Below are 27173 nucleotides of genomic sequence, written 5' to 3'. Positions count from 1 at the left end.
TCAAATTTTTAATGCTAATAATTGCATCAGAAGCTATGAGGAATTCAATTTTTCACTTGTGTCTAACAAAGCCTTTAACGCAGTGGAAACTTCAGGTAGCGTATGATATCATTCAACTTGTCATCTTTGTCATAATCATTTTTACAAGTTTTCTTTTATGGATTTACAATTTAATCCTTAAAATAGAAAACGCAACACATTATTATTATTATTTTTTATTTATTTTTCAATAGGCACAAAGTCTGCATTATCTTTTTGTTATAAGAAGAAATGAAATCATATATTTCTGTTTATATTCCTCTTTAAATAGTCAATTTCATTAATAGTTTCTTCAACACCATTTTATAGCTTTTTAAATATCTTTTCAATATTATACAGTTGATTTATGAAATCTTAATTTCCCTAAATAAAAATAAAATAAATGTCACACTAGTGACTATAATGCTAATTACTTTTCTTTTTTTTTATAAAAATGTCTGTAATGAAAGCACTGTAAGGAAAGTAATAATTTTTCTAAAGTTAATTTATATTACAGTTTTTTAAACATGCTAGTAAACATTTTCAAAAATATTAAGGATGGCAAAAAAAAAGTTACCTGAAGAGCTTTATAATGTGATGATTAAAAATAGTATTGTAATGGTTTATACCAAAACTCAGGAATACAGTGATTTACTCCTTTATAAAAATGCTTGAGCTAATGAACAGATAGGAACAAATGAAAAATAAACTAGAAGAGAATTTCTACTTAAAAAATATGACTCTTCACCATTTTGTACATCAGTTCATAAACTAAAGAGATAATAGCATTTTTCCAAAGATAAACTAAGTTGGAAGAACTTTCAGTCTTTTATCATTATCAATTTAAAATATACATATAAATAAGCAGATAAGACCAGATTAAGCTCCTATTCTAAAAAAATAATTTGGCCAATATAAAAGAAGAATAAGGAAATAAAAATAAAAATGGAAGAAAGTAAATTTAAAGAGGATATATAAATCAAGAGAGAGGGAGAGAATAAATATTACACCTTAAAATAGAAGATTTGACTGGTATTAAATAAATATTACTGAAAGAAGGAATTAATGATTTAATAAAAATGAGCAAAATCTAGGAAAATTTATGAGTAAATAAATGACCTTACAGTTCATGAAACTTTGCTGTGTTAAGTTTTTAAAGTTTATTTCTTATTTATAAATATTAGCTAAAGTAGAAAGAATAGATAAAATTCACCTTTGTAGTAAAATTAAGGAAATAATTAGTTTGGTCAATAAGGAAAAATTCAAGTGCACTGCGGCGAAGATTGTATCTTCTTAAATATATTTCTCTTAATCTTGTTAACGGCCACTGAAAAATAACACAATATTATATTATAAATAACAATGACATAATAAAAATCATATTATTCTACAAGTGACCTGCTGATAGAATTAATAAATAATTGAAAAATGAGCATAACTGAGAAAACTATAGCTAAGTGTAAATAATACATTTAATTAAGGGTATATAAACTGTATTAAAATATGAGATATCAGAAAAATATTTTCTGTCCAGTTTATATAATAAAATGTATGTACAAGTTATTAAATAATACTTGATGTGTTAACTGATATTATTATTTAAATGGAGAGGAGTTTGTGATAGTGAGAGCTTATTATCTCCCAACTAATTACAGAGGCTGGACAAATGTCCCTTGCTGCTGAGTCTTACATTTATCGAGTGGTTGATTATTTATTTATTGGCGGTTATAGATTTTTGTGTTTTATTTATGGACGAGTTGTTATATGCATTCTGGTCCTTTAGACCAGTGAGAAATAATTGACTGGGGTGATTGTGAGAGACTAGGCGCATATGAGCTTAGTACTTCTGGCACGATTCCCTTACAGTCTGTCTCCTGAATTCCTTTCGGTGCTAGCACCTTTCAGACTGACAGGAATATGCCTTCTGGGGGTCTTGGTGTTTAGAGGAGGTAATGCGCTCCTCTTTCCAGAGGGAGTCGCATGTGCTGGCTGGGGACATAGAGGAGCTGACTTACAGTTCTGAAACCAATATACGAGGTGTGATCAAAAAATATGGTGAATGAATTTTTATAGCGGCAACTGCCGAAGCTACATCCATATGCTGTAATTTGTCCAATAGCGTGATCAACTGAGACAGGCAGGGACAAGTTGTAACACGTTCGAGCTTGCCAGTCAGCTGCCAGAGCTGCTAGAGTGAGGTTGTGTTTATCGTGTCTGTCGCGCAACATGGATTTTGAACAACGCATTAACATTAAGTTTTGTTTTAAGTTGCAAAAGAGTGCCAAAGAAGCTTACGAAATGTTAGAATCGGTGTATGGCAATAATGTGGTAACTTTGAAGACTGTATACAAGTGGTATGACTGATTTAAAAACAGAAATGAGTCTGTTGAAGACGAGCAGCGTGCGGGACGTCCAGTAATCTCAAAAACAGTTAAAAATGTGGAAACAATGGTTCGTTCAAACAGGCGAATGACTATTCGAGAGCTATCGGAAGACCTTAACATCTCGTATGGATCCGTTCAAAGTGAAACGACGTACGAAGAAAGCGACCAGAAAAATGGACCAATGGCTTCCTTCTTCACCACGACAACGCGCCGTGTCACACCTCGCTTCTCATTCGTGAGTTTTTGGCCAAAAAAAAAGTTCCTGTCTGTCCACATCCGCCATACTCACCGGATTTAACACCATGCGACTTTTGGCTCATCCCAAAAATTAAAACTGTGCTTAAAGGAAAATGTTTTGACACCACTGCTGACATTGAGAGGGCCACGACCGAGCAGGTGTCAGTCATGGAGTCAACATTGGGATAAGTGCATTGCTAGCCAAGGACAGTACTTTGAAGGAGATTAAATCGAATTCTATGTAACCTTATTACTTTTTTTAATAAAAAATTATTCACCGTATTTTTTTATCACACCTCGTACATAATGATATGTATAAAATCTGCTTATTATGTGTTTGTGTAATTTTTGGTAAATCTTTAGTGGTAACAGATCAAAACAGCTCAGCAAGATAATTTGATATATTGACTTTTACTACTTAAGAAATAGATGATTCATTAAAATATTGGAATAATTTAAATTTAATAAAGAATAATTTAGGATAAAAGAATACTATAAACATTTTTAATAAATAAATAAAAACTATTATATTAATAAGCATTAATTTTACGAAAAAAATTGAAATAATTCGCTAAAAGATTTACTTTTGATTACAGCTGTGATAGGAGAATACTTACATGTAAACAGTAGTTCAAACTCTAAACAAATTCACAATCTATGGAACTCAATAATATCAACTACGAAATCTCATTAAGTCATAGATTGTCCAGAAGATACAAAGCCCAGAATTTGAAAACATCATTTTGCCAGCAGCAATATATTAGGAAATTATTGTTATACAGTAGGTAATACAACATTTTTTTATCAATATGACAGTGTTCTTTTGGTTAAACAATCAGTCATGTAAGCTTTATGAAGTGTTTGTTGGTAGAGATAAGTAAATTTCTTACTTTAGCAACAAATTTTATTTTAGAAAATTTGTTGACAACAAAAAACTTTATGTATATGTAAATAATTGATTTGGAATATGTATTAGGACACATAAATGTTAATAATTCAAGTATAAAACATTTGCTTGATTGCTTTTGTAAAAATAGTGGGGGAAAACAAATAATACATGTACTGTTTGTCCTTCAATATTAATGGTTGAAGTTTTTAACATTAAAAATTGCTGAAGTTTCCAAGAAAATCCTTGTATAAGCTAGCTTTTTGGTTCAGAATTTCCAAACAATCAGTATTGACAGCAACAAATGCTTAAAATTAAAGAACTTTAAGAACCAGATAAAGCTAAATGCATTAATAATTACAACTGGTTTTCATAAATAATTAAAGATAAACATATATTAAAAGACAATTATTTAAAAGATTAATATTTTCATAACTTATACTTTTATTTTTCCTCCAGTTTAATACTTTCATGGAGATCTCAACTTCGTCAGAACATTTTTTTATAAATTTGAACATTTGATTTAAAATATTATAATTAAAATAAACAGATATGTTTTCTATTTCAATCTTTGTAATAAAATGAACAATTCTGCTTAATATAAAGAGGAGATTTTTGAAATCTCTGCTTGCTTTGAAGATCTCAATCCCCATGACTACTAAACATGGAGGAAAAAACAAAATCAGAAAGCAAAAAAATTAAGTTTTAAAAATAATTCTGCAGCTAGATTGCAATCTTTTTTTATCTTTTTATCATTATTAGACAATGTTTATTTCAGTGAAGTTAATTTAACCTATATGGCTACAACTATACATAGAATATCCAAATTTAGAGCATTTTAAACTGACATACATTTCAAGAATAATTGTTATATATTTTCTTAAATTGGTATTTTGGTACAATTGGATAATTTGTTAAATGATACTACAAATAGACAAGTTAATAACATATTAAACTAAATTTATTTTTGTTTTAGAGGCTGAAGGTAGGTAATGTTATCTACAACATGATGTGCAGTACCACAGTAGTTACACATGCATTTTTTCATTATCTAATTTCATAAAAAATATTATAATTTCATAAAATTATTATTATCATGCAGATCTTCTGATCTCACATTAACAATTGGTTTCTCTCTAGGGGCGTATGAAAAACACTATATACAATAATAATAATATTAATTCCAATACTACTGAAGAACTGAAGATGTAAAATATGACATAAAAAAGATCAGATTACAGGTGCTACATTATGAAAAGTATCCACACATATAATTAAAACAGCAGAGGTTTGTTTAGAGGCAAGTGATAAAAATTTTCAGCAATTACAGAACTAAAAATTAAAAAAAAAAAATGTAATAAAATATGTTAAATGTATGTTATATAGTGTATTTTTATTTACTGATTTATTTAGTATTTTTTTGGGCTATTTGTTCTTTAGACCAGTCAGTACAATTGAAAAAAATTAATTTCATTCATAATCCAATTTAGATTTTATTCATAAGACTACTAATTACCTTGCTCATAATGCATTTGCTTTTTGCCGATTTAAAATTCTGCCTAATAAATCCAAAATCCAACTGTATAAAAAAAAATCTTTTCCGAGTAAATAATAATTGCAGAACTGCACTTTTTATTAATCAGGAAATTATGAAACAAATAAAACAAAAAGCCCTAACAGGATTTCACTATTCCACATGCTTGAATATTTCTTGGTATCACACAAATTTACGAACCCAAAAGTGTGGATATCTGCTAATGGAAAAAACTAATAGCAAAGCAAATGTTCCTGAAAGGGGAGTTGTATTCTACTTCAGCAAACCCAGCTTTACCTAACAGGTATTCAGCATTATGCTTACTATTCAACCATCAGAGAGGTCCATGGATAACATTCCCCTACTAGGTCATATGTCAGATGGTGTTCAGACTCGGTGCATGTTATTAAAAATTTATTTAAGAAGGACTTTAAAATTTAAAGGTTTTTCTACCAGTTCACACTCGGCTCTGTACAGTTCACACAGCTCCTTTCAGATGTACTTGACTCCTGATGATTCAGCAGCTCCATACACACTACATAAGTCGGTTCTGCACTACATTCAAACAGTCTTTATCCAGCCTTCTTCTATCAATCTTCATGGACTGACTCAACGTAAAAATATAATATAATATATATTCTTTAACAATGTATCATTTATTAAAAGCATTTAAATACACTTATACATAATCTTGTATTATTCATTCAAATATTAAAGGATCATACCTAATTATGAAGGGATAAATGTCTATATTTATTTATTATTTGAACCACCGGTAAATACATAGAGTAATTACCCTAACCAAGGTGGATATTATATTGACAAATGGTACCCATCATGTCATCATAGATACAGATTTAGACCCAAAGTGGGAAAATATTTTGGCTCATAATACACAGAAACCAATTCCCACTGATCACAGAAATTAAGCAATCTGGGATGAAATTTCACTGCAAGTTTTAATATTTATTAGTGAACGTAGCATTTGATGTCATTTGAAAGGAATAATTTTAGATGATAATCCTCGCTGCCAAGTACCATTCCAATAATGCTGTTAAATATTTTAATGGAATTTTTTGGATGCTTTTTAGAGTTGAAATACATTTTTGTTATGCTGTTATTATATTTTTAAAACTATAATAATGGTCCCTAAAATTAAATATTTTCAACAAATGTTTATATTATAATATTTTAATAACAGTCCACTTAGGATAAAAAATTATTATGAATAATGGTAGTAACTTACTATCTATTATCAATTTAGAAATTTATCGGTTTACAATAAACCTGAGTAAAAAATTAATTTATTGTTTTGATAAAATACAAATGTTTTATATATATATCATAAAGTGATAAAAAACAATAATTCATGGGGGAAAAAACATATATTATACCTTAAAATCATGTCTTTCAACATCCTCTTTAACAGGACTAAGATCATAAAAATAAACATGTGTAGTTGATATGTCAAGACGTCCTTTAACAGCAGACATTAATACAACAAGATCGCATTCTTGTGATAGAACTATCTTTTCTTTACCAGGACCTGCTGCTGAACCTGCAACTCCAGTACCTTCTACTCCAGCAGCTTCGGCTCTGTAAGTAGTCAAAAATGTTAATAAAATGATTTGTTCCAATAGTAAATAAAATTTATTCAAGCTAAATTTAATCAAACACAGTGTATCATATCACTCCATAAGAATTTTCATTATTTAACTATCTTATTCAATTAGATGATTACTACTTATTAAGTAAAATAAAATCAGTTTTTAATTTTATTTCTTAATAAAAATAGAATAGCAAGTAATTCACATACTCAGTATCAGCAGGATTCCAGATATCTTCTTCAGGAATATGATCTGGATCATCAGTGTCACTACGTACTGCAACTGATGATAAATTAAGTGAAGAAAGTGGTACTTCATCTGATCGGATTCGACTCAACCACCCTGCAAAAAAAATTAAATACTCTTAAGTAAAAGATTTATGAAGCTATAGCTCAAAATAATACATGATTTGTTAAAACAATAAAAAAACTCTTTTATCACATGCAGAAATCAATAACTTCCTAGTAGGAAAAATAATTGGTTATTAAAATACTGCAAAAAGGTTCACAAAAAACACTTACCTAGGCAGTGATTGTATGAATAACAGTTATTTAAATGAGTTGGAGCAAGTATTCTTTATTTATCAATGAACTTGAAAACAATCAAATACAAGGGTGGTTCGAATATAAATGAGGATCAGAGTGCAGAAATAGTTTATTTACAAAAATTGACAAAATGATATATTAAATATTCTCAATATAATTTCCAAGAACATTCACATACTTTTGCCAGAATTTTGAATACCCATTTAATAGAATTATTTTGGTTGTGAGGTAAGTCAATTACATACAAATTCTTCAACCTCATCATTGGTCGCAAAATTATGTCCACCTAATGCGTAGTTGAGGGTGCCGAACAAATGATAACCACAAAGAGATGGGGATGGATTGGGGCAAGGAGATGAGATGGGGACTGTTGGTTGGGATTCCCAGCCAAGTGTCTCTCATGTTAAACAGGCAGTGTGGGGCCGCACATTGTCGTGAAGCAAGATGATGCTGCATATTGAAATATGGCGTTTTGATCTATAAGCTAATCTCATGTGTTCCCATAAGAGGTCGCTGTAGTAGGCAGCATTTATGATATTTTGTTATTCATTCTATGGAAAAAAACAGCATACAGTATTCCTCTCATGTCTCAGAACACGGTACACAAAACCTTACTAACTAATGGCACAGTCTTTGGTTTCACAGGTCCTGCCTACTCTTTCTTTTGCCATTCCATCGACGAACATTTTCCTTCAGGTATATAGTGGTAGACCCACCTTTCATCCATTGTGAAAATACACTTAAACAGACCTTCACCATCCTGCTCATAATGCATTAGAAGATGAGTACAGACTTCTCGTGTAAACTTTTGATTGAAGTTAAGAAAAAGAGGTATCCATCTTACTAATTTCCATTCTTGCTGCCATCTCCCACATATTGATGCGTCTATCATCCAAAATCAACTTTTGTGAATGTTCTCAAACATAACACTGGTACACGGATGTTGATCTCATGGGCTTTGTTTCAACCCTTCCTTAAAGGGATTATACCACAGATACACTTATGCCTCTGAAAACATATTACCACCGAACTGCACGCGTAGTCTGGTGTAAGTTTCCACGGGTTTATCATTTTCTTTAATGATAATGCATTGCACAATAGACATATGCACCTGTTATGTGCTCATCATGCTACCAACTGATCCAAACAGAACTGAGACAGGCAAGGATGGTGTCTACTGGTCTAGTCACTCGCTCAGTGCAGTCTCAACATCAATGCTAATTTCTCTTTTTTTCTGAACAAACTCCTCATTTATATTTGATCCACCTTCATAAAAAAGGGCCAGAGTTCTAAAAAAAAATTATTTAATTTTGTAGAAATGCCAAAATAGCAAAGCCATAAAATTAAATTTTGTAAGCAATAAAAACAAAAAAAAGAATGGCAGAAACAATGATGGATTGTAACAAAAAATTATATATAATTCTTTTCTGCGTTTATTCAACCTAAGTTTTAATGAAAATAAATGCATTTAAACTCATTATATGAGAAGTATGTTTAACAATCAATGATGAAGTAAGTGAAATTAATAACTGCTGCAACCATCATGCAGTTCATCTAGAATGAAATATTTATAAAAAATATCCATAATATAATTTCATTAATGAAAAATTCATCTTAAAAATTAAATTTTATAAAATTTTAAAAAAGGCTGCAGAGTAAATACTTTAATGCTTCATACACAATTTTACAAGATCATCTATTTATTTATTTCAAAATAAATCTGCTAGTTCAAATTAAAAATTAGTCATATATAAAACCCTTTTTTTAATGGCCTGATAGGAAAATCTAAAAAATGTTAACATAAAATAATTTCAGTAATCATATTATTTTTATATGTCCTTAAGAGTAAATAAATGTATGGCTAAGGAATATGTCTTGGGTATCCAATCCAAGAAAGTAATCTTCTCTCCCTTCATATTCCACTTATGGAATCTTACTACAATTGGATGCCAGCAACTTCATAACACAAATCTTAATATTGCATAAAAGAATGTGAAAGCTAGATTCACTCATACTGAAGAATCAGGAAATATTACGGAACTGTGATGATTGAGATCACTTGTAATGTCATGTACATATCCACTAGCAAACTTTTGTGTTAGAGTCAGAGTTCACTTGGGATTAATCAGAATGAGTATGTACATATTTCTTCTCAGATTAATGATAAAAATAGGTACTGTTTCCCTCTCAAGCAAACATTAGCTGTCATATATTGTGTTGATAATGTGTACTCATTGGCTACTGGGTCCTTATGTATTCAATTCAGGTAGATCCCCATGTGAATCCCTACAAGTGAAATGAAAGGAAATTACAATTCAGAAAGCCATACTAATAAGTAATATAGTGATGCTTTCCCAACATCTGAAATCTCTCAGGAAGTAACATCCTGAAAACTGAAGGATGTTAAGTAAGAATTAAATATCAATGATTGAAGATAAGTATAATAAATTGAATTCCGTGAATCACAGAAATTGATAAAGTAGGATGTAATTTCACTGACTGCGTTTATTAGTAGTAGCTAATGAACATAGTTGTTAATCTATTTTGAATTTAATATGAATATTAATATAAATTTATTTTTAAAAAACTTGCTTACAGCTAATGCCATCAGCCAAATAACATCTAATAGCATTCACAATAGATCTCTGATATTTAGACAGAAATGCAATCTCTACATGCATTCATTCATTATTACTTATTTGGATGTATGGCAATAAGACAAAAGACCCAGTACTAAGGAACCTACATCTACAGTCTTTAATTTATGTAGGGAAAATAGATCCCTAATGTCTTTGAATTCCAGACAAAAAGATTTTAAATGTGCTCTTTATTGTAATAGAAAACAGAATATACAACTCAATTTTAGCAGAATGAGATTAACAATTACATTTTTTAATTATTATGAACTTTTTAAAAACAAAATGGAAGAAGCAGTACTCATCATAAAAATACCCAAAAGATCATGTTAAGAACAAAATGTACATACTATTTAACTTTTAACTAAAAACTATTTTGTAACACATGTTAATGCATATGTTAAAAAACTAATTAAAAGTAATAATTAATGAAATCATTGTCAGTAAATCACTAATCTAAAATTAAATAGCATGTTTAAAACCATGAAAACATAACCATAAAATAAGTTTTACAAATTATAAAAAAACAATTCCTGCAGTATAATTCTACTATTACATTTGTACTTTGTACATTATAATATTCTAAAATGACATTCCCTATATTTATTACAATTAAGTAAATTAGGTTAGTTTAATTTTTAATAAAATGAAACAGTAAAATTTCAGTGGGACTAATAAACCACTAAAGAAAATAATTAATAAAATAACAACCAGAAAAATTACTACACAAACATACTATTTGATATTAAATAAGTTTTTGTAGATTTTGGAAATCTCTGTCGATTCCATACAAATAATATTACAGAAAAAAATGTATAGTTTAATATTTAGTTATTTCATATATCAGGAAATAAAATTTTAAATATACAGAAAAGAAAATTTTGGGATCAGTTTCAACATGCTTGATCGATCTTACAGTTTGGATTAATTTAATAAAAGATCCTGTAGAATTACAGAAACAAAAGTGGCTATATGATAGATGCCATTAGCAGTAACTAAATAAGAATGTCGAATCAACAACATGTAAATATATTTAATATAAAAGGATAATAAAGAAATGGAAGATATTTAAGTGGAAACTTACATAATCATAAAACAGAAAAAAACAAACAAGAGGTATTTTAAGCAACCAATAACTTATTATGCAAACATGACATTGACATTAATGATACAAATAACTTTACCTCATTCAAAGAAATATTACATTTGAACTTCAAGTAATCTGTACTATAGAATATCATATAGCTTAAAATACATGTAAAAATACAAGACTATTAGAAGAATTCCCTTTCAAGTATGTAAAGAAGACTGATATAAAATAAATTTTGTGATATAAAAAAAAGAAACTTAAAAAGTTTGGATATAAATATACTAAACATGAAATTTTGCCCAAAATAAATTTGATGATTAATTAGATATTAACACACACAAACACTGCATGTGCATGCGTGCATGCATGCATGCATGCATGCGCGCGTGCACACACACACACACACACACACACACACACACACACACACACACACATACACACAAAACAAAGTATTTATCATATTACAACAGCATTAAATTTGTTGTAAACACATGTTTTTAGAAACATGCACAGTATTTGTAACAATATCTAGTTGTACAAGGGCTTTACCTGGACCTATATCCCATGTAACTTACTGTGAAATTTTTGTTTTCAAAAGGGTAAGTAAGTACTCTTCAAGTAAAATATAATATAATTTAGGCCAAATAAGCAAAATTAATTTAACTAGGCTAAACTAATTTTGATTCTAAGATATTTAAGTTTAATATTTAGACAACTTTTACAATTTAAACCAATCTTTTAAAACTAAACGTTAGTAAAATTATAAAAGATAATTTCTTGGTATAAACAGAGAGATAAAAAATTCATCAAAAAATATTTTACATTTACAACCATAGTAAATTTTATTTTTGTTTTAATAAAGTTTTCATTATAATATAATTTATGTGTCAAAATATTACCACAGATAATCAGAAATTTAAAACAGAATAACATTCCTCAAATTTCAATTATTGCATAACTCTCGGATTACCAAACTATGTATCAAGTGGGTGGATAGATGGAAATTTAGAAAATATAGAGGAAATACAGTTTAATGGTGAGAGAATTTCCCAAATTCAATTGTAGGTGAAAATTTTCACTTATGTAATTTTTTGAAAGGTTAAAATAACAAAATGTTTTACAAAGTTTTGGCTGTTTTTCTCTTGGAGAAGTCCTAAATGGTAAACATAAAAATCTTTCTTCAAGATAGGGTCTTCCAAAGAAAACAAAAATAATAAAATACAGACTATGTTAATTTTTAATAAAAGGTCATAAACAAAAAATAAAACTTATCAACAACTTAAGTAAACAAACAATTCTGTAATTGTTCTACCAGTAATGTCAATTATCTTTGAACTAAATCTGGATTAATAGAATGGCAAATAGGATCCACTCATCCAAAAATTTATAAAATATTTGATGTTGCATCTACAAATTATGGCATGGAAAAGCACCTTTGTTTAAAAATAAATACCTTTATATATATTTTTTTTAAATTCAACTTATTTTATTTACTAACCTTATTATAAAGAACTTTATATTTTACTAAGAAATTAAGTCATTAATTTGATTTAAAAACAATTTCTTTAAAATGTCCACCATTTTTTTCTATATGCTGATTCAGTTGTTGAATGACGCTGTTCATTTTCGTTTTACGATAAAAACAGATAATACTACGACTAAATAATTGCCAAATATATCACATTTCCACAAATTAGTTAATATAGAATAAACATATAAATATGATAATAAATAAGGAACATATAAAACCTTAAGTGATAAACGAGAAAAATAATTATCCTGAACAGAATACTTTTACACCACAATAAAACACCATATTCTAATTTCAATCACTGTGATTAGGGTATTTAGAATATTTTATAAAAAAGTATTCAATTTTCAAATAATTAATAACATAAAGATATTTTTATAAAAAATCAGTATTCACAGCATGAAAAACAAAATTTTAAATAATCCATAAGTTACTTAAAAATTATAACAAAAAAATCATGATTTAGAGAAACAATTAGATTCAAGTTAGTAACTATCACAAAAAGAAATAAGTATGTAACAAAGATTTAATTGATTAATATGCTAGCATGAAAATAAGTTATAATCAAACAAGTATCATGCTTGTGCAGAGATCTATATGTGAAAATGAAATTAAAAATGAAAGAATGAAACTGAGTAAAAAAATCTGTTCATAAGAGAAATTACCTCATTGAAAGTAGATATTGAAGAACTTAAAGAGATAGAACAGTAACAACAGTTAAATCCTACCTAGATAAACTAGAGCCCTGTCTTAACTGTAATTCTACAAATTAACCTGAAAGAAACAATAAAAAAAGAACAAGTATCCAAACAGCTAGTGCTGATAGACAAGAATGCAACTCCGATTGACAAATTATTGACAAGAATGCTAGCACTATGTCTCTCCAGCCAAGAATGAGCCAATTACCATTTACTGATAAAATGTTTGCAGAACAAAACACATATAATCCATGAAGTACCAATCAGGGAATTTGTTACAGCAGGAAAATCTGAACAACCTTCCAGTTACAGGCAAAAAAGTAAGGAGCAAGTGAAATGTATGTAGAATTTTTTCAAAATAGTGTAGATGAGGCCCTAGACGAAATGAAAGTATTAAAAATCTGCAAACTATGAAAAAATGTAAAGAAAGGATTTCAAAACTTCTAACTGCTACCTGTGAAGTTAAGCATCTAGGCATCCTCACAGATGAAAATCCTCTCTTCAACACAACATTTCATCAAATTTCTTTAAAATAGAATTTATTTATACTCTCTACTGTAAATCAACAATGTCAGTAAACAGCTTTTCATACTAATATAATTAATTGTGATTTGAAGCTGCATATTTTAAATAAGGTATAGAGATACTAATTGAAATTTAATTAATATAGAAATAAATCTAACCCTAGCAGCAGATTTGATTTCTCCTGCAGTGCTGTATAGTTCTTACTGGAATACAGTTATTTGTGAATAACTATGTATAATTAATGATTTTCATATAGATATCTTGCATGCAATTCTCTCTCTTCAGACTCAGAGTCTTTTGATTATATTATAAGAATCCAAACTGATATAAAAAAAACAAACTCTATAATTTGATGATTAATTCTGAGAAATATGGTGGAAATAAGTCCTGTTTTCTAATGGAAAAATTAAAATTTGATGTAGATATATAAAAACAAATTAATGAGAGCATATGTTTATTTTTAAGGAAAAAATATTTAATTTACTATTAAAACTGAAAAATTTGCTAATATTAATACTTTTTGTAGGGATGAATACAACTACTTTATCATCCCAGTTACTATCTATCTTGACTTCAACTTGCTTTCTCCAGTGAAACTAGCTTCATCAGCTAGTTTCACTGGAGAAACTTTTTTTCTACACAATATTCACTTATTTTTTTCTTATAAAAATTTATTTTTTTACATTTATTACTGTTCTCTACGAATTACTTAAAATTGTAGTTTCTGTTTCATTATGAAATTAATGTAGAATTAAATCGGTTTATTTTTAATAACACAAACTGATAATAATGTTAAAGATACTGCAAAACAACCATAAAAGCTCAAAATGATGGACAAAATAAAATGATCACTTCAACTAAACGTGCAAGATTAAAAACACATTATTCTATAAACTAATTTAATGCAAAAACAACAATTTATAAAAAGCCAAAAAAAAAAAAAATAAGGAACTGAATAAAACACAATTAGAATGAAACAAACGTCTATCCTATATTTTTTTGTAGCAAACTTCTCCAACTGTTAAATAAATTAAATTATTTTGTGATATAATTCACGACATAAGTTTGGTGCTCATGCAGAGGAATACAATGTTTTAAACATGTGAGAAATGACAAGTTACAGTTTGTGATTCAAGCCCAAAATCCTTTTGATACAACCACTCTACCGTGCCATTTAAAAATAACAAGTTCCAATTTTATTGATATAGTAAAAAACACATTATGAAATAATAATTCAATAAACAAATCTAAAAAAAAAATCTACAAAAAAATAAAAACTGACATCCACAGGTTAAACAGAACAGGGAAATTATATCCAAATCTCAAAACATACTTTTACACAAAACTTAATAATCATACAGAGTACTAGAGAACATAAATAAATAAAAAAACAAATAAAAACGCAGTAATGTTATACACCATAACATACCAACACCAGATTTCTTTGCTGCATGAAATACAAATAAATAAAATATACTTAGCATTTAACAACTGAAAACTGTTTGTGTTTTTTTTTCTTTTACTGGATGAGAGTTTATCATACTTTCTTATGTAATTCTCTGTTAACAAATATCCACTGATTGAACAATATTACTAACACACATCAAAATTGTTATTTTACAGATTTTCCATAACTGTTACTTAACCCCATTTGGATATTAGTAGTGTTTATATAACATAGACTTATATACAATTACTTGCATCCTATAATATGAGCTAGAGGCTAGAATGCCTAACTCTTAATTTGGAAGACTGGGATTTGATTCCTGAAAAGATTACTTATGTATGCTCCATTATTTATTTGCTGGTTGCAGAAAGTTTTTTATCTTGATCACTAATGTAAACAATATATAAGATATGCAGTGAATGGAAGCTTTCCTTAAAGCAAATTACAACAGGTGGAATGAAGCTTGGCACTTGTCTCGAAAAGAGCTAGCTATGGTTAAGCAAATAGCAAGGTTCAGTTCTGGTGATTGTAGACCAACCCAGGGGGTTGGTCTACTGGTGAACTTGTCATTGCAAATCAATTGATTTTGAAGTTGAGAGTTCTAAGATTCAAATCCTAGTAAAGGCAGTTATTTTTATAGGGATTTGAATACTAGATTGTGGATACCGGCGTTCTTTAGTGGTTGAGTTTCAATTAACCACACATCTCGGGAATGGTCGACCTGAGACTGTACAAGACTACACTTCATTTATATTCATACCATTAATCCTCTGAAGTAATACCTTACGATCAGACTCAGGCTGACCATTCCTAAGATGTGTGATTAATTGAACCCCAACCACCAAATTATACCAGCATCCAATGTCTAGTATTCAAATTCATACAAAAATAATTAACCTTTAGTAGGACTTGAACCTCAGAACCTTCAACTTTGAAAATCAGCTGTTAAACAAGTGATCTGCAATGATGTGTTTACCACTAGACCAGCCTGGTGGGCTGAATATGCAAATGAATTCAAAAAAAGAATTATAATAAAATAAAAAGCAAATGATGGAGAAAAACGTATAAGTTGTATTATCTAAAAATCCATGTATATAAACAATTAAAAGATAAAACTCAAGATAGATATGAATATCATAAGTGCAGTCATTAGATGTCAAGAAACATACATATTAACTGATATAGATGTTTTTCTCACCATTTTTCTTTCTCTAAAACCCATTCTTTTAATTTCTTTTTAAACTTTAAGCCATTTCAATTTCCTTCTACATAACATTTTGAACTTTAGTGAAATATAAAGTATTCTTTTAAAATGTTTTGTTTAACATCTTCAATATTTTGTGGTTTTTACTGATGGGAGTATCAAGCTTACTTTTTCTATGTGATACGCCATGTTAAAATGCACAATTAAAAACCGTTTAATTTCTATTTATTTATGTTACTGCATAAAACATAAATATTAAAAACTTTTCTTTTTTTTCCATTATTTATACTGCAAAAAAGTCTTATAAAACAGCAATTGTAATATTAAATTTTTTCTTGGGTAAATATTCTTATTACATTATTGTTACAGATGAACACCAAAATAAAAATTAAGTGACTTTTTCATGATAGAGAAAAGTTTCTTTTCATTTATTCAAAATTATCTTATTTTCTATTTAATTCCACATCTTTTTAAAAATTATTATTGCCTCTGTATGAATCTTACTAAAAAAATTTTACAAGTTAATTTTTACTTCTATTCAATCATTACTTTTTGTTAAACGCTATGAATGACATTCACAAGCATCTAACGATTCCTTTACCTTCGAGCTCTTGAGGTCATATATTAAATTATGATAAAATGAAATATCTTTAAATGCAATTTTTTTTTGCGACTAATTGACAAACATAATTTATCATTGATGTTATGTAATAAGCTTGCTTTAATGTCAGCTAAATGACTATCACTTATGTAAACAAAAAGAAAAAATAAACAGCGTATTTAAAAAAAAAAATAAATTATAAAATTTGTGAACTCATTTATTTATGCAATTCATTAATATTAATTAAAATATTTAATAAGATACTAGTGCACTGATGTTTGAAAAAAAATATATGATTGTCCATAACAAAAGGTGATTTGTTCATTACATCTCTATAAAAGTACTTTAGGGACAGAACTCTCTGTAAAAATAAACTCACTATTTTGTGCAATAGATATTACATTAATTATTTATATTAGGTTAATATTTAAGATAACTGTTCATAACCTATATTAAAAAAAAAGATTTAATGGAAGAAATTTGAAAAAATAATTCTCTTTTCCCCAATCTCAATAATAGTACAGGGCCTAAGTAACTGAAAACAGGCTGGCAACATAACTTAAATAAACTTTTGATTCTATATTTTACATTTACAGTAACACAAAAACCCCTTTAATAACTGGAAGGTACTGTTTGATGTAAAACATAAATACTGAAGTAAACATAAATGAAATACTTTGAAAATAAAATTGAGTTTTAAATATAGACATATCTTGGAAATATAGAAAACAGTGTCTGCTACAACTAAGTTTATTTATTTCAAAAAATGTTTAAATATACAACATACATGTTGTAAAATAAAATTTTAATGTTAAACACAAAATATGATAATAGTTAAATTTTTCATCATCTGAATTCATGATACTGCGTCAGTATATTTTAATCACTTGCAACATTCCTGATATTGGTCATAAACCCAATTATCCTATCAGTTTTTAATTAAATCACAACAAATAAAATATACTACTGACAAACAAAAGTCAAATTCAAATAAAAGTTGTTACATTATTTACTTGATATTGCATTTATTAAATTTTTACTAGGTACATGTAAGAGGTGTGAAATCTGTTAACAATCTTTTAAAAACTAACAATCAGTGATGGTTACTTCATTATTCATTTATGAATCAATAGTTAATTCAGGTACATAGATTATAAAATAAATTTAAACTCATAACTGCAATAAAAGAAACAGAACAAGTATGTTTGCGGAAGTTAATAGAATGCATTATTTAAATGTAAACCATCTAAGATAAGGCCAAAGTTCATTTATAAAATTTATAACTTATTCTCTAAAGAACCTCAATAAGAAAATAAAATAATCTTAGCTAATATTAAGAATTTAAGGCAGTAATCATCCAAGAAAAATAATTTCTTTTTTAATATAAGTATTAGCATATCTATTGATCTACATAATATTTAATTTTATATCAATTTTAGTTAACTATCTATTTATATATTGCACACATAAAGTTATAAAAATTACACATTTATTTTTTGTAAGGAAGTTTGTGATGTGATATGTGAGAATATACTTTCTCACAAATGCTTTACCTAGATACTAAGCAAAAAACCTCTGAGATACCAATAATATTAATAACATTAAATTTAGTAAATGAATTAAACATAACTATTAAAGTTTACAAACAGTTGTAATAAATACTAAATCAACAATGAGACATAGACACCTGACTGAACATAAAATAATTTCTACAGGATGATTGTTTTGATATGAATAATGTTTATTTTGTAAAATACTATTTACAACAGTCATGATGAAAGTTAAAGCAACATATGTATGCTATATAACTAAATGATAGAATTTAACGATCATTTCTAGAAAATGAATGATTTGCTACTTCTGCTCTTAATGTTGTTCAATTTGCATTGGGGTCCAGGGTACCAAAACACAAAGTTAACATGAAGTCAGGTTCACTGACAAAGAAAGAAGCTTCAATTAATTTTACTGGAACTGAATATCAGTATATGAAATCAGAATATCTTATGTTAAAATCATAACAAATTAATGCTCATGCAAGAAGTACTGGAAAGGCTGATGGGCCTTTCCTATATATGAGGGCTTTCCAGAAAGTAACTTACATCTTGAAATAAAAAACCAACCAAATAAAAAATAGAAATTTTATTATATACATTTGAAAGGGCAATCTTAAACTATTTTTCTACATAGTCGCCATTTAAATTGAGTCACTTATCATAACAAGCTTTTCAATTCCTTCTCTGTAGAAATCTGCCGCCTTAGATTTTTGACATCCATCTTGCACAAAACTTGTGATAACCAAGCTCCCCTGATACAGTTTCATACAGTAAACTTCGTGAAATTTGGGGGAAATGAAGCAAGAGTTCCGTAATCATAATGCGGTGATTTTCACAAATTTTATCATTGATTTTCATCGTCAGTTCAACACTTACAAGGCTAGGCCGACCACTGCAGTCCTCATCATGAACATTTATGCAGCCATTTTTAAACTTAATGCACCACTGCCTCACTCCACTTTCACTCATTATTCCATTTCCGTACATCTCACAAAGTTACCGATGAATTTCAATTAGTATGAGCTTTTTTCCAGTAAACACCTAATCACTGAACGCATCTCACAACTTGCAGGATTTTCTATTGAAGGGCACATTTCAATAATTCACAACGAACAAAGTAGAAAAATCACAGTTCACACGCTACAACAACTTGATGCATACTGAGTGTAGAAACATTTTGATGCCAAAATGGCGGCTCTATCCTCACCCATCTTCAAGCTAGGTACAAATGTAAGTTACTTTCTAGACTGTAAACACACATCTTGGAAAAATTCTGTTCTAAGGAACCAGGTGAACCCAGTCATTGCTCTGTGTGGGAAAGAGGTGGATCAGAAGAGTTATTAGATTTATAATTATGCTGTTTTTTCCAGAAAACACATTTAAGATATTTAGATGCTTTAAAGAAAATTCTATATGCAAATTTAATAAACAAAAAAAGATATGCTGGAATGTGAAACTATAATGTTAGGAAAATCCTCATTCTCTAAATTCTGGCTTTCTTTTGAAGAAGAATTCCCAATAAATTATTTCTTTAATACGTTCAAACTTACTGATTAGGGTGTTGGATCTCATATGGAGTATTGAACTGAGCCTTAACTGAACTTCAACAAAATCATCTTAAAATAAATTATAAACTTTCAATTATGAAATTAAAATTAAATATATTCTGAATTTATCTTCAGTGTATTTATAATCTACATTTGAGAAATAGTAATCCAAATATTTAGAAACCTGCTTACATATATGTTGGGTTACTTTCCTTGTAAGCCACTCAACATTAAGTTTTTCTTAGCATTCATTAAAAAAAATTACAATCTAAGAGAAAAAAAACAAAATTAATAGCTCTGTATAAAATTTAAATGAATGAATCTTTGTAATTATTGTTTATATGAATTTATGTGTTTCTATAATCTTTATGAAACAACATGTCTGATAAAAATGTAATATATCAAAAGTAAAATATCATATATAAGAAAAGTTTTGGAGTAATAAAAAATTAAGCATTATTATTATATATTTCTAATAAAAGATAATGTTTCATATTACCATAATAAAAGTTCCAATAAAAACAAACCTGTATTATCCCTGAGATTACTTGCATCAGTATGATGATTAAAGTGCAAGTTAGGATGAAGTTTAAGACGCATACGTGAGAACGTCTCATTTGATGATAATTTCCAATGTTTTATCTTCTTCTCTCTGAAAAGAAAGAAATACATTCGTTACTACATATTATAAATATATTTTAATGATATAAAGTGTTATTTTAAAAAGTACAGAATTTAATATTGATTTCTAATCAAGTTTGTAAGGAACACTTTGTAAAGAATGATCTTTTAACTTCTAATTCTGATCTCTATGTGCACTGTGATGATATATTTTTTACTATACAACAGCTGCAATTACATCAAACAATTATAATAAAAAATTTTACAATGGAAAATTAATCTATTATCAGTGATTACTATATCTCAAGTCTTCTATTTCAATTGTTTGGTTATACAAAAGAGAAATGAAGCTGAAATAAAATTTAAAAAATTCTGTTAAATTCTCTATAACATTTATGAAAATGTACAAGATCAAACAAAATGTAATTGTAAAACATACTTACAATCTAATTTATCAAACATAAAATATAGTAATGAAACATTCAAATACAGTTCTGACATATAAAAAATACTAATCTCTAAATCATTTAAGCACAACAGCAAATGCATTATATTTAAGAAGGGACTAGGCAACTCAGTTGTATTGGACCTACACTTCAGTCAACAAAATTACCTAGTCTCCTTGCACCAAATTATACCAAAAAAGTACTTGCTGATCGGGTCTCAGCATTCTTAGAAACAATCTAGCAGGTTTTGACCCATGCAGAACCTAAATTCAGGAAAAAGGATAGGAAAAGGGTGTAGTGAGAAAGAATATTCTTCTATGGAGGTATTGAAATATAAACAACCACCTCCAGAGGATTTGAGAATGCCTTCAGGTTGTGTATGTTCAACCTGCTCGTTACTCCTAAGGAGATTGGTATTTTTAGCAAGGATGGAACAAGAAAATTACTGTGATTCTGGACTGTCCAATTTAAATAAATATCCACTGTTAGAAAAATTAATTTTTCTCTAAAAATTCTAAAAATCTGAGAAGAGGCTCAGGCTTCACAGAGCAACTTTCACCCATGCCCTGAAATGTTTGGTTTACAAGTATCACCTGAATTACAAACTATTCAGCCAGACACCTAAATGGAGAATCAGTAACAATGATGACTAGTTGGTTATATTTCAAACAAAACCTGTTGATATATAAACACATATAAATCTTACTCATATTAGAAAGAAAAATTCAATTAAATTGTTTTCTTCTAATTTTGAAAATCTATAAAAGCTATTTTTAACAATAATCACACTTTCAGATGATCTAATTATAAATAAAAATTGTCGTAACTAATTAACAAGAATCTTTATATAATTTTATTAACTATGTCTTAAGAGTGATTTTAAAAGAGATTTATTAAAAAAAGAAAATTATGTATTTATTACCATTTTCTCTTTATTAACTCATTTAACTTAAAAATTATTTCCATACAAACATATTATTTTAGTGAATAAAAATATATATATATATACACAATTATTGTAATAAACATTTATGGTAAAGCTAATCATCAGAACTTTGACAATAAATTCAATAATTTATTACATATCAATAATGGTTTTTAAGGTAATCTAAGAACATACGTCTACCTTACCTTACCTTACCTAATACCTAAAACTGATCTATTACTTTTCATTCCTTTGATATAAAATATTATGATTTTAGTTTAAATACAGTTAACTTCCTTAAATCCAGCACATTCAGGAATTGAAGTATGCCGGATTACAAAATATTCCAGATTACAGGATGAATGTTGGAAAAAAAGGAGAGGAATTAGAACTAAACAAAACAATGACAATAAAACACCATTTTTATTATGTATTAAAACAGCATAAAGAATTCTTCAATACAGTATGTAAAGTAAAACCAAACAGTGCACTGCAGGCCTTAAAAAAAATGAAAGTATCATTTTAATTCTTTAAACAGTTTAAATACTGTAGCACAAAAAATTACAGTATTAAATTCAGTACAGTGTTGAGCACAATACAAATAAAAATAAAAATGAGTGTCTTTTTAATACGAAGTTAAGCAAGAAGGCTTAACTAAGTCTGAGGGCTTATCCTTGTTGGTAGAAGCCATCTTAAGCAAATGACAAATATCGGTTTGTTTTTTAGTCTTCTCTCTTGGTTATTTAATATAATGTGGAGTTTCATTACTTCAGAATCATTGAACAAACTGCTGCATTCAGTAAATCTAATAAATGTGTACAAGGCATCAGCTCCTTGATTCCAAGTGGTGTTATTTGATTTGTCCACATCATCTTCATCTGAGTCAATGTCTTTGGGAGCTGTTGGATTGATCATATTCGGTATGACAGCCTCAACTATCAGAATTTCCTCTGTTGTCACATTTTTATCTGCTTCAACCCAGGCTTTAATTGCTTCTCAAGTCAGTTGTGACATGGGTTCTCCAAAGGTAAATCATGTAAAACCTCTTCTAATTCATCACCAACAATTTCACTTTCAGTAACTTCAAAATTTTGATCCATTAATTCAGGCCAAAGTTTACGCCACAACTTTTTCAAAGTTTCCTGTTTTACCCCATCACAAGCTAGTGAAATAGCAAAGATAGCATGTTTGCAGAGAACTGTCCTTGAAAATCCTTAACATTGCAAATCAATGCCAGTAAACAAAGTAATGTCTTTAGTATGACTTAGAATTCTATATTACCCCTTGATCCATTGGTTGAAGCAAGGATGTAACACTGGGATGAAGATATGTGACTAAAATGTTACCAGACAATAATTCCTTCTCATCTGGATGAGCTTTACACTTGTCTAAAAGTAAAATAGCCTTACTGTTTTCGGGCATTTTCAATTATTCAAAATTGCTTTTAACAGCTGGCACAAAGTCTTTGAAGAACCAGTTTTTAAACAATTCTTGATTTATCCATGCACTTGAATGTGCTACATATATTACAGGTAAGAATTTCACTCCTTTTAAGGCTCTAGGCCTCACTGTCTTCCCTATCACAAAAGGTTATAGTTTGTGATCACCTGAATTAGAGCAGAGCAGTACTGTTAACCGATCTTTATTTTACTTATAACCTTTTTTCACATTTCTTGTCACCACCACCTAGGGTAGAATTTGGTAAGCAACTCCACAAAAGGCCAGTCTCATCTGCATTATATATCTGATAAGTTGTCAGTTCATGTTCAGACACAACAGACTTGAATTTAATTTTAACTCTTTATCTCCTTCAATATCTGCAGATTTCAGCTAACCAGAAACATCTAATTTCCTGATACCATAACAAGTCTTAAAACTCCTTAGCCGGCCTTCAGAAAACTTACAATCCACATCTGTAATGTTCAAATCTTGTTGAAATTGTTTTGATTTTTGAATAAACATAGGGCCAGTTATGGGTTTATCCTCTGAACAATTTGCTGAAAGTATTGATTTTCCGAATCTAGTTGGTCTGACTTGATTTTTTTTTAAAGTTTGCCTTTAAACAACAATTTTAAAAATTTCTGATTCATTCAGGAACTGTTTCAACTTGTTTTTATTATTTTTTTTTAATGTCATAAATTGTGTACGACCTATAATATAGTTTTTCATAATTTTGTGCCTACTTATGCAATTTTCAAGCTTCTTGACAATTTCCAGCTTTTGGGGAAAAATGAGAGTCAGATGTTTCCTTTTTGAAGAAACATCATTAACTTTAGAACCCATGACACTGTCAGTCAGGATCTCACAAGCACTATAAAATACACTTTCTTCAGCTGACAACAAATGACTAACAGCTTGAATGTACCACTTAACTAAAATAACAAAAACTGAATGTAATGTCAACAAAGACGCAGTAAGGAACAAGTGGTCCCCACACCTTTACGATGTTACCTGAAGATGAGTGCTTTGTTATATTTGGTGACTGCTCCTCTCCAAGCATGCTGTTCCATTCAATGCAAAGTCTCCCCCTTTCAGCTTCGATCACATCAGACGTGATTACTTGTCTTGTGATCAATTATTTTTTCCTGAAGATTGTGCTGGATTTTTAAGTGTGCCAGATTAAAGGAAGTTTACTGTATAATTAAATTGAATATTCTTCTTTTTGCATTAGTCACGTGATGGCTGGTTCTCCACTTCTCTCTGTCCTGTCTAATTTTCTTCCTTCAATAATCACCAATCAATACTCTTGTTCTTCCATGCTACACTTCATTTTGTAATCTTACTTTGTATGCAGTACCTAATCAGTGCAAGAGCATCCTGAATCCATAATTTATCCTAAACAAAATAACTGTTTTTATTTGTAATAAGAATGAATTTCTTATTACAAATGGAAACTTAAGACAGTTTTACCAAAGGTACTCTCAGTTGTACATAAATTTACATAAAAAAAAAAGATTAACATAGCTAGGATGCAGCAGCCATAGAAGTTATTACCACCTGAGAAATATGAGTAGTATATGATGCCTAAACTGTTCCAGACTGTGAAAATCATTATAAATTTATATTAAAAGCTGTCAACATAGTAAATAAATAAAAATACAGCATTTAATAAACTTACAAGCAAAATTGGAACAAATAGATTTAAGCATCATTGCAGAGTAACATAGACTATACTGTAACTTAGTAATATGGGAATTATTAATATAGCACATACTTATTTACTTAAGTCACCAACACTAAGAAGAGAGTAATGTTGGGGCTCCTCACAAAAATAAAAATAAACTAGAACTTAAATAAAACCCAGCTGAGACCAAAAATGTAAAAAATTTTCAATTTTGGCCATATCATCACCTAAAAATCTGACCACTGTATATATGAGATTAAACCGATCTCTTAGTGTACACATTAAGAGTAGAATGTGAGGCATAGTTAAGTAGCAATTATTCATGGGACATATTGAATCATTTCCATATGACATTAGGTAAATCTGGATTAATCTTATGTTCTCTAAATGCAGATGAGAAACGACAACTTCCGCATATGAATATCTTGCACAAACTAACTTTAAAGCAAATTACATGTAACTTTTTGTTCAAATTTCTGTATAACTGAAAAAACCTATGAATTTCAATCATCCAATAAATATAACATGAAAAATTTCAAACATTGACAAATTTTAATAAAACAGTAAGGTTTTAAAGAAATATTATTCTTATAAAGTAATACAAGACCTTTCAATCAATTAGCAAGTAAATATCACTTATTTTCAGTTTTCTCACTTGTTATTATTTAAATTGTTACAAACAAAATAATACTATAATGTTCATAAGTAGAATGATGAAATTAAATAAATGATACCACTTTCATAACATTTTACTTTAAATGTGTAATAAGATTAATGGTACGTTTAATAAGAAGTTGAGACTGACCAGGCTATCTCTAAAGATCTTCATATAAAGAAATTACTTTATAAATAACAACTATACAATAAAATTAGAAGCATAAGGTTTCAAAATGATCTGACATATGATACAAGCTTAAAATAAATGCTCTTTTAAAGAACCGCAAGCAATGAATAACAATTGTACTAGAAATGGGAAGATGAGAATTGAAGTGTTTTCTACTTATTTTTATCTCTAAAGTAAATATACTGGGAATAAGTTGGCAGAAATTTGGGTGACATTCTTCTCTAAAAGTGACACACTCTTTTCACCCCAGGGATTGGCCAGATATTGAGTATTATCAATTTCAAAGAAAGAAACTCTGACTACTGCTTATAGCTCCTTAAGTACTTTACAAATGTTTCAGCAAAATTACATGTGTTTCACCATAATTTGAGGCAAATTATGCAAAACAAAAAATTAATGTAACTTTTTCTATTGTCCTATTGTAAAACAATGCATTATGTATATTGCATGGATTCAATAGCGGAACAATATAAAAAATAAATATAAATAATAATTATAAAAAAATAACAATGTTTGATAAATGATACTCTCCCTCTTTCTCTTTTTCTGTTTAGCCTCTGTAACCACCGTAAGGTATTACTTTAGAGGATGATACGTATGAATGTAAATGAAGTGTAGTCTTGCAACGTCTCAGGTTGACCATTCCTGAGATGTGTGGCTAATTGAAACCGAACCAACAAAGAACAGCAGTTTCCACATATCTAGTACTCAAATCCGTTTAAAAATAACTGATACTAATTAACACAAAAGTATCATTTTCATACAAGTCAAAATATTTTTTATATACCCATGCTGAGGAAAAGAAGGATCCCAATCTTTCCTGTATTTCCAAGATGTTTTTGAGTAACTGTAATTTATCTCTCTTAATCATCAAAGAGAAAATAAATTTCTCCAGCTTTCTATTTTTCTCATTCTCTCTCTTACAGTAATATGAGCGAAAAATAAGTTATAGTGTATTCTTGTCCATTAGTTTGAAGTTTTAACTTTGTTCAGTTTGAGATATTTTCCTATATTTGGCCACAATGGAGAGCATTACAACCTTTATTTTGTTTTATTTTGATGTTTTCTCTTTTTCCAATATTCTTTCACCACTTCACTGTCATTTTTTTCTTTCTCTTCAATAAATTTCACAAAAAGATTTACTGATTTATTTAAAAAAAAAAAAAA

At 28.6% G+C, this 27173-nt stretch overlaps 1 protein-coding gene across 1 annotated transcript in view; it reads right to left on the bottom strand.

Annotated features, from left to right (window-relative positions):
• LOC142328345 (neurobeachin-like protein 1) overlaps positions 1-22953 on the bottom strand; it is a 67147-nt gene extending 44194 nt beyond the window's left edge. Inside the window, exons 1-6 of the mRNA XM_075372052.1 lie at positions 22859-22953; positions 20574-20698; positions 15124-15141; positions 6876-7008; positions 6454-6655; positions 1232-1345 (exon numbers count right to left, since the gene is read on the bottom strand). Coding sequence (XP_075228167.1) covers positions 1232-1345; positions 6454-6655; positions 6876-7008; positions 15124-15141; positions 20574-20698; positions 22859-22953 — 687 coding nt within the window. The remainder of the gene's footprint in view (positions 1-1231; positions 1346-6453; positions 6656-6875; positions 7009-15123; positions 15142-20573; positions 20699-22858) is intronic.
• Between the last annotated feature and the right edge of the window lie 4220 nt (positions 22954-27173).

Source organism: Lycorma delicatula, chromosome 7 (genome assembly GCF_047948215.1).
Source record: "Lycorma delicatula isolate Av1 chromosome 7, ASM4794821v1, whole genome shotgun sequence".
Lineage (NCBI taxonomy): Eukaryota > Metazoa > Arthropoda > Insecta > Hemiptera > Fulgoridae > Lycorma > Lycorma delicatula.
The sequence above is the reverse complement of the archived record's forward strand: the minus strand, read 5'-3'. Positions and strand labels throughout refer to the sequence as shown.